General features: G+C 36.0%; 1 protein-coding gene across 1 annotated transcript; it reads left to right on the plus strand.

The window, feature by feature from the left end:
- The first annotated feature begins 8,721 nt into the window (after nt 1-8,721).
- LOC149176338 (uncharacterized) lies at nt 8,722-9,264 on the plus strand. The gene has a single exon (XM_089421443.1). It carries the CDS (start codon nt 8,722-8,724, stop codon nt 9,262-9,264), a length of 543 nt encoding a protein of 180 aa, XP_089277569.1.
- The last annotated feature ends 792 nt before the right edge of the window (nt 9,265-10,056 follow it).

Consider the following 10,056-nt stretch of genomic DNA (forward strand, 5'->3'; position numbering starts at 1 on the left):
AAAATCAACCTGAAACTACTAAATTAGTAGTTTATATTGATTAATGATGAACACAAATAAAATGAATACATGACTAAATTAGTCATTTATAATGATTATTAATGAAAGTAAATGAAATGAATATAAACTACTAAATCAGTCATTTATATAATGAATATGAAACTATAAAAAAAGAAGATAAATGACTACTGCAAATGATAATCTTGTGATTATGAATGACGACTAAATTTTTCATATATATGACTATTAGTAGCTAATTTATAGTATCTTATAACACGACCAAATTTTATTCATATTTCTTTGGTCTTGAATTGGTTTCAAATGATGACTAAAATTTGCATATATATGACTATTAGTAGTTAATTTACCATATCTTATAACACGACCAACATTTTAGTCATATTTGTTTGGTCATTAATTGATTTTCTCAAGTGATCATATAGTAATATATTTTGTTTTACATTTGGTCGTTAATTGTGGCAACTAACGACTAAATCAATTACTAAATGAATGACCAAAATTATGCCTAAATATACTACTAAACGATGAAATTGAGACAACCAATTAATGACTAAGACAAAAATGACTAAAAGTTAGCGCGTTATAAGATACTGTAAATTAGCTACAATTGGTCATTGACTGAAAAATGGTCGTTTATATGCAAATTTTAGTCTTTTTTTAGTAACTAATTAGCCATTTTGTACTAGTGGCCTCTTTCCCTTTATAGCTCAAAGAAGAGTGGTATTGCAAATTTGGTGGGTATAATTCTCCCACCCTCAACAAATTTGTAGTAGGATCTAAGGTCAGGTTGTGGATCAAGCTCCTAGAGTTCTTGGAGGTATTTTTCTTCCCCTTTTGATGTGGCTACCCCTTCCTGTAGCATTCCTTATTTCTCTTGTAGCAATCCCTGTTGCTCCTATAACAATTCTTTTTCTTCATGTAGCAGCCCTATTTTTATGTGTAGCTCCTCTGTTTACTCATGTAGTAGGGTAGATTGTGCTTTGAACCTCTTAGATGTGACTGCTCTAATGGTGGTCCTCCCTATGAGTGAAATTTTCCCTCCTGTAGCACTCTATTAGCTTCCTATAGCAAATTTTTTCTTCCTGTAGAAATGATGTTCCTTCTTGTAGCAACTTTGTTCTTCCTGTAGTAGTTTTGTTCCTTCCTGTAGCACACAACTCGAATCTTGTAGAAACTAATCTTTGCATGCCAAGAGGTGGTGGGTCCACCTTTTACTTTTTATTTTTGTTTTTCTCTTTTTTTCATTTCATGCAAAATAAACTCAGAGTGCTTTTTGTTAACTGAGTTGGCCCTCATTTACCCCTTCGCATTGCTTGTCCTCCATCATGACTAAATTATTACAACCCACTTTCTCAAGTCCTCTTCACTTTTGTCTTATTCCTCTCCCACACGTGCATGTGTCTTAGTGGAAAAGTGAAGTTAACTGCTAGATAAGGCTGAGGTTGCTCTGCTACTAATTTTGGCTATAAAAAAACTTTTCCTTCATACACTTGCAATGTTTTTCAAGCTAAAATAAGTTCGTAGGAAAGGTTTAGGGGATTGCATACCTGAGCCTTACCATTGATGTGTTTTTGTAGGTGATATTGAGGTTGTTGATATGATTGTTGAAGCTTCCTTTGGTGGTTATGAAGCTACTAGTAATGACCCTTTGATGGTTGCATGGACGATCTGGACATGTGTGAGGCTATTTTTTAGTGTCTTTTGTGAGGTCATTACTTCGTCTCCTTTACCATTTGCAATTTCTTGAGAAGAATATAAACATTTTATGTTCTTTGTTGGCTGAAAATTGATGATGCAGGTCCTTTATCTTTTGTGTAGGTGCTTTTTGAATCAAGCATTGTTTCTTGTTAGGTGATCGAGAATCCCGTAATAGCTTATATGAGGTCATGTGGTTGCGGAAGGATCAAAATTTCAATCCTCAAGTGCTCATGTTGACTGAATTCTAAATCTGATGATCTATTATGTGTCTTTGTGTAGCAGTCACATAGAAACTCCTAAGATCATTATTTCCTTCAGGTTATAACTTTAATAATACTAATAATTCATGGGTAATCTGCCGACAAGTATCAGAGGCCTTTTTTGTGGTGGAAGGGATGGAAGAAGGGGTGAAAATGGGTTCTTTTCATGGACATAGATGAAAATGAGAGTGGAGAAGAGGTCAAGTGGCGTGGAAAATGAATGATGAGGCTATTGTGGACCCCTCCTCTTGTTCATAGATGAAAAACATAAGATCTGAACCCTTTTTCCATGTCAATCACGCTCTTGTAGCAATTCTGGTCACTCCTGTAGCAATTATGGAATGCTCCTGTAATAGAATTGTTTTATCCATATATCTCAAATGGTAGATTGGATTGACTTGAAATTTGGTGAGCATGTTTCCATCATCCTTATGCATCTCCCCATAAAAACTATTGGCCAACGGATGCACAAATCTCGAGAAAATTTAAAATTTGTTGTAGGTGATGGAGGTCAATTTATCGAAAAGTGTGCACTAGGATTTGCTAAAATTAATTGAGCATGTTACCATCATCCATATGAATCTCCCCATAAAACAACTCAGCCAATGGATTCATGGTTTTCGAGATATGGTAAAAACAATTTTTTCCCTGTGTATTTTGGCCTCCTGTAGCAAAACAAAACCCTCCTATAGCATTTTAGGACAATGAGGGAAATGAATGGGAAAGGATTAGAAATGATGGGTGGATGTTGGAAATGGATGAGGGTGATGGATTGACATGGCCTTGGTCCTGTTGGAGCATCTGGGCTAAGGAGGAGAAAGTCCAAGTTTGACTTCTTTTGACTAGGTTTTTGATAAAAAAAAATCTTTTGGTGCTAACATGTTCTTATTGTTTGCAAAGGTTGGAGAGCACCTGCATTCATCAGAAAGAGATACATGGAGCAAAGAATTTCTTTTCTTTTCTTATTTTTTTCATTTTTTTCTCAGGCCTACAAGCTACCTCAATGAGGTTTCCTGCCTAGGCACCTCAAATGAGGTTTTCACTTAGGATCTTTTATTTTTCTCTTTTTTTCAACCCATTGACCGCCTCATGGAGGTTTTCAATCAATGAGCTAGTCTCAGGCGCCTCAAGTGATGTTTTCACCTGAGATTTTATTTTTTTCCTCTTATTTTTTCATTTTTTAATTTCTTTTTTTCTATCATACTCTACTTGAAAAAAAAAACAAAATATCTTTCAAGTATAGGAATACTTCCAATGGAGCCATGTGCACATCAAGATGATATATAAAATCATGTGTAGGCTCAAACATGTACCTGAATGTGAGAGACCAAATGCTTTGAATGAGATGAGATCAGGAATTTTTGAAGAAGAGTGTGTTGTTGCAACTTAATGATTGTCTAGAACCATATTTCAATATAGTTGTGATGCCTCTGGTCCACTTGCACATTTGGATCTCTTTTTGTTTCCTCTTCTACCATGACATTCAAATATTCCTCTTTTTCTTGATTGTTCTCTTGATCACATAAAGAATCTAATGGTAAACATGATGGAAGTTTCTCAATCTCTGATTCTGATGTCTTCTCTTCATCAAGTGAAACCCATGATTATTTGGTCTCTTCATTTGAATCTTCTTTTTCTTAATGTTGTCCTTCAATGACATCAATAGAATCTTTTTTTATAATACTCCTCCTGAGCTAAGATGAATACCATTTAGATCAAGAGTAGCTTTTTGGAGGTACTGTACCTCAACGTTGTACGTGAGTTGGGCTACTTCCTTGTGTGGGTTTGGAAATGGTGGTACAGGTAGTTGAGTGGGAGTGGAGCTTTGAGATGGATTTGGTTCAGGTTGTGGTTGTGGTGGAGGTGGATGGTAGGGATAACGTGGAGTTGGGTATGGAGGATATTGAGGAAAATATCGAGGATATTGTGGATTTCTCCTTTAAGTTCCTTGCCAACCTTGTTGCCAATATTGGCTTTGGGGTTGAGATGGCCAAGATTGTCAAGGAAATGGTGTGTTCCAATTACTTTGAGATGGATGTCCATAAGCTTGAAATTGTGAATTAAGTTCTTGCATCATATCAGGTTGACTAGGTTTCCATGGTCTTCTTGGGGCTACATAACATAACTGCTTTGGTGATTGACTTGCTCCATTGTCCTATTGGTAAACTTACTTCAACCTTAGTAATGATGGGAAATATTTAGTAGCATGTGATTCTGCATGGATAACACAAATATCAACATCTTCCTTTTTCTCATTTTCCATTCTTAACATTTCTACTTGTTTTCTTAGGTTGCTAAGAATTTCTGTTTTAAAGTTACTAAAAAAATTTCCAAGTTTAGCTGGACTTACCGATCTTAATGTTGATTTACTTACTCTTGTCCTTCCTCTTGATATGTGCTTGCATGTTTTACAAATTTCTTCAAATGATAATTGGTATACATCACCCCTACTCATGAGATCAAGGAGATCAATCCACTCATCCCTAATTGTTCTAAGTAAGAGGGTTTTTAGTGTGTCAAATCTTAAATGATGCAATTTATCCCTCTTAACATTATACACAAATCTCTCTATTAGATCCTCAAGGCTCTCATCTTATTTTTTATTCATTCTAAATATTTCTCCTTTAAGATCATTATCTTTATATTTTTATACAAATATCTTTTGCATATTATTCCATGATATTACTGAATTAGTCCCTAAACTCATGAACCATTTAATAGCTCTATCCTTTAAAGTTGTCGAAAACAGTCTCAATTTTTTAGTGTTTAATAAGTAACCATTAGATCTACAAAGGATTTCAAATTCAAAGAAAAAAGTTTCCGGATCCTCTAACCTCATACCATGGAAGTTGGGAAAGAAAGATGGAGGGGTGCTCTTCATATGGACATTGATATCAGTATCTTGAATGGGAAATTCAAGAGGATCTTCCTCATTGTCATCATCTCCATCCATTTCTTCTATCTTCTCTACCACCTCTTCTTCTTCTACCTAAAAAAGTGGATGGTGATGTGGCTCTTACTGCACCACGTGATCAAATGGGGGGTTGTGGTATTGAAGAATTTTTTTGAATAAAAATGTTAATGCAATGCAATTATCTCTTTTTGAACTGAAAGATGCCTAATGAATTTTTTTTGTGTTTTTTCATAAAGTAAAAGAAATTAATCAAATAGGGAATAAAACAATACATGCTTTGGCACCTCCCTTGCAATGACACCAAAAATTGATGAGCCCCGGTATTGCACCAAGGATGTTGCAACTCCCAAGCACTTCTCAACTTAAATTATCAACTTGGGGTTCATACAAACTTAAGAGGCATCAACACTATATGTGTTGCATACAATGTGTCCTTATTTTGTTGATCTAATGTAATGGAGTGAAATTCATGAAATCAAAGCCTAAACTAATTGCAAAAATGGAAATGTTACTCTATTTGTAAGAAATGGAAATGATACTTGCTCAGCAAGAAGGTAAAGGTTATGCTATTTGCAGGAATGAAAAGTACTTGTATATTTGCAGAATGCAAACCTTGTGCTACTTGAAACAATATGAATCATTAGTCTAATTGCAAAATGTGAAAAATTACCTTGAAAAGAAAGTAATCCTATTCAAGAACAACAATTTGTAATTGAAATACTAAGAGCATGAATATGCGTAATATAATTTGTAAAAAGGAAAGTCCTAAGTGGTGTTTATTCATCCCTAATCATGTATTTAGACCCTAGGGGTCATTATTCAATCCTGAGGGACAAAAACCAAGCTTTTGGAGCAGATATGGTCAAGTTTACACGTGTTATATGAGTGTTACAAGAGTGCTACAAGAGGCCTTGTTTTGTTACAAGAGCGAGATAACTTGTCGAATGCCCAAGTAAATAAAATGAAAATGGGATGGGAAAAATTTTGATATTAAGTAGGATGTATTAGGACTCCATTCCCAGTGGAATCACTCCAAAATACCCTTGTTAACACATGCTAAAAAATAACAAAAATTACTACTCTAAAAACTAGAAATTCAAGAACCAGTGAGCTAGTTAACCTACAAAATGCCTAACCTAATAAAGTGAAAATGATATGGAGTAAATTTTGTTATTAACTTGAACGATTTTTTTAGCGAATACAATTGGAATCAACTCAAATGAAGCTCATTAACACGTTATAAGAAAATATCATAAAATTACCACTATTTTGCTACAAGGGATTTCTAGAAATTCTAGATTTGTGAACTAGTAAACCAATCCAAGTGGCTCAATGATGAATATGAACTTGAAAATTTGTTCTAAGGATGAATAATTCTTGTGAATATTTAAATAACCTGCAAAACAACTCACTTCAATCATTTAACCAATGTAACCTACAACAAAGGAAGCATGAATAGTAAATGTAGAAATAAGATATGCAAGTGAAAAAAACATTCAAAGGAAATAACGAAATTGTACAAGAAGGATCTGAGGTTCCTAGGATGGCCATGACTAATGAAAATCAAAGTCCTATGGAGGAAAACAATCTTTAGAGGCTAAAAATGGCACCAAAGTTCATTATTTGAATCAATCCAAGTACATCCCTGCTAGAAATGAAAGTGGAGCTACTAAACAACAAGTTTTCTCCACAAGAAGACTAAGAAATGCATTCCTCTAGAGGCCAATTTGAATTGGTATTTATACAAAGTGATGAGGAAGAATTATCCTTTAAAGGAGGAATATTTACCCTCCAAAATCCCTCAAATAGTGGATCTGGTTCTCAACACTGGGAATCAACATTAAATGACAGGAAGCACATTCCTATATTTTCTCAATCACTGGCGCTCCAAAATTTGTGCAATAATTTCATAAAATCCTGTTAATTTATTATCCAATCTTGGTCCATCCTGTAGTAGGGAGAAAGTCCCTATATTATCTCATTCAAAATTTACTCCATATTCTGCAAAAATAAATAATATTAGGCACATAATATGCAATTACTTCTAAACCATCCTAAGAACATATTAAAGCTAAAAAAACACTATAAAGTGTAGAAGGAGAGATTTATTATAGCCTTTATGAGCCTAGGAAAGGTTAGATGGGCCCTAATTTATGTCTAATTTAGAGGCTCATTAGACAACACTATGAAAGTATCATAAAAACTTAAAAGGAACATAGCCATGAGGATTGGGATGGTTCAGTATAGTTCCGATCAATCACAACATGGAAGTGACAGGGCTAGAACTCACGAAGAGGAAGGATCAATTGGTCAAAGGGAAGGGAATCACTCCTAGAATGGATGGATACCTTGAGAAGCCTAAGGGATGAGGTGACAAGCTTTAAGTCCGATATTGAGAGGCTAGTAAGAGCCCAAGAAAGGCAAGCCAAGATTAATGTAGACATCCTGAAAATTCTCTTGGACTGGCAGAGGAAAAGGAAATATAAAAGGAGGGTTACTCAAAGAGACATGAAAAGCATTCATGAATTAGAAGAGAATACCAACGGGGCAGATGGTAGTAGCCCTAGAAAGAGACACTGACAAGGGAGTGAAGACATTGTGCCCAAGGATGAGCCTTTGAGCGCCCCCAGGGGAGGAACTAGCACACAAGTACATCATTCCAGCAAACTGTCTAGTTTCGCTGCTCGAAGGTACCAACATTCTCACTGTCATCATCACCATTCAGGATGCAAGGAAAAATATCACATGCCTAAGGAATTCAATAAGGCCAAAACACCTACATTCGAAGGGGATATCAAAAAAGTAGAAGACGCAGAATCATGGCTACTATGAATGAAGTAGTTATTCATGATACATCACTATTCTGAGAACATGAATGCTAGAGTAGTTTCCTACAGCTTGAAAGGAAAAGTCGATATATGGTGGGAGGACCTGAAAAACATGAGGGGCATTATTGAAAGATAATTGACATGCGAAGAGTTTGAGAAGCTCTTTAGAGAACAATACTTGTCCGAATGTTATTATGACAACAAGGCCAAGGAATTTTATGAACTCATAATGGGTCAATTAACGAGTGATGAATTTATCACCAAATTCTTAGAATTATTGAGATATGTGCCATATATTCGGGACAAGAAAGACAAAATCCAAAGATTCATTAGTGGATTGTCACTGGCATTTAAGGACAAAATTGAGTTACTAGAACACAAAACCATGAAGGAAACTATCAATAAGTTGGGACACTGCTATGAGCAAGACCAATGTAGTTCGAACACCAGAAGTAATTGCTAGGCCAAGGGAAATTGACCCAAGATAGGCTTAGAAAGAAAGGAAGGTAAACACCCAACTCAGACGAAACAATTTCAGCAGGAGGCCAACATTATTGTTAGGAAAACGACGCATCAACCAACGACAACAACCCCCAAGTTTGAAGGTCGTGAACCACTCAAATGTTGGACTTGTGGTGAGAATCATAGAAGAAGAGATTTTCCACACCAACAAGGCACAAGACCAAGGATTTATAGTGCTTAGGAGGCAAGCACGGTGGGCGAGGTACCTCAGAGTATGCCTAGAATCTATTCCGTAGTGGATAACTGCCAAGCAGATCATTAGGCATCCATCATTGATATGGAAGGTAAGATACAAGAACAAGTTGTCTCTATTTTAATTGATCTAGGTTCTAATTGTAGCTATGTTATCCCAAAACTCATTGAGAAATGCAATCTAGACAGAGAATTTCATGAAGAACCTTGGCTAGTTCAGCTGGTAACTGGAACAAGGCGAAGGATCAACCATTAGGTGAGATCATGCGAATTCGAGCTTAGCGACATGCCTAAAACTATACAATTGAATATATTAACATTGGGAACATATGACATATTGTTGGGCATGGATTGGTTGTGCATGAACCAAACAAAAGTGGATTGCTACGAGAAAACAATTGAGTGCCTGGATATGCAAGGAAGGAAAAGAGTGCTGCAGGGCAGGAAAAAACTCGTTTCGGTAAGGTTGGTTACTGTTATGCGAGAAAAATGCAATGGTACAAAAGGCTACACTTTATTTGTAGTACAAATCACCAAGGAAGAGAATTCTGACCAACGAACAGGAGGAGAAGAAGCAAAATTACTACAAAGATACCCTGTTTTGCAGCAATTCTTAGATGTCTTTCTAGCAGAAGTTCCTGGACTATATCCTTGCATAGAGAGAGATTTTTCTATCAAGATGGTGCTTGGAGAAGCATCGATGTTTAAGGCACCATACAGAATGAGCACTCCAAAACTGGTTGAGCTGAAATTGCAGCTAAGGGGAATGCTCAACAAACGCTATATAAGGCCAATGTGTCTCCGTGGGGAGCACCAGTACTATTTGTGAAAAAGAAGGATGGAAATCCTATAATGTGCATTGACTATAGACAACTAAACAAAGTGACTACTAAGAACATATATAAATTACCAAGGATCGATGACCTGCTTGATCAGTTACAAGGAGCAACAATTTGCTCTAAAATCGACCTGAGATCTGGATACCATTAGATGAGAATCAAGGAGGAAGATATTCAGAAGACCACGTTCAGAATGAGATATGGACACTATGAGTTCGTAGTTTTACCCTTTGGACTTACCAAATCCCCAGCTACATTTATGTGCCTAATGAACAATGTGTTGCATCCTTATTGGACAAGTATGTCATTGTGTTTGTCGATGACATATTGGTGTACTCAAAGTCAGAAGAAGAACATGAGAAACATCTAGCTGCAATACTACAATTGTTGAGAGAACACAAGCTATATGTGAAGCTCAACAAGTGTGACTTCTTCCAGTCACAGATACACTATTTGGGACATATCATCTCCAAGGAGGGAATTGCAGTTAATCTTGAGAAGATTAAAGCTATAAGGGAGTGGCCAACTCCAAGGAATGTGGATGAATTTAGGTCATTCATGGGTTTGGCAAGTTACTATAGGAGACTTATTCGAAATTTCTCTAAGATAGGCCATCCCATTACAACATTGTAGAGAAAAGGGAAGCGATTTGAGTGGGCCGCACAATGTGCATAAATCTTCAAATAGCTAAAGAATTTAATTACCAATGCACCAAAACTGAGAATTACGAATTCTTACAAGGATTTCCTTGTATGTACATATGTCTGCAAGCAAGGACTCGA

Source organism: Pinus tabuliformis, chromosome 4_1, assembly GCF_031772625.1.
Source record: "Pinus tabuliformis cultivar Carrire ecotype Pingquan chromosome 4_1, CPIR1, whole genome shotgun sequence".
Lineage (NCBI taxonomy): Eukaryota > Viridiplantae > Streptophyta > Pinopsida > Pinales > Pinaceae > Pinus > Pinus tabuliformis.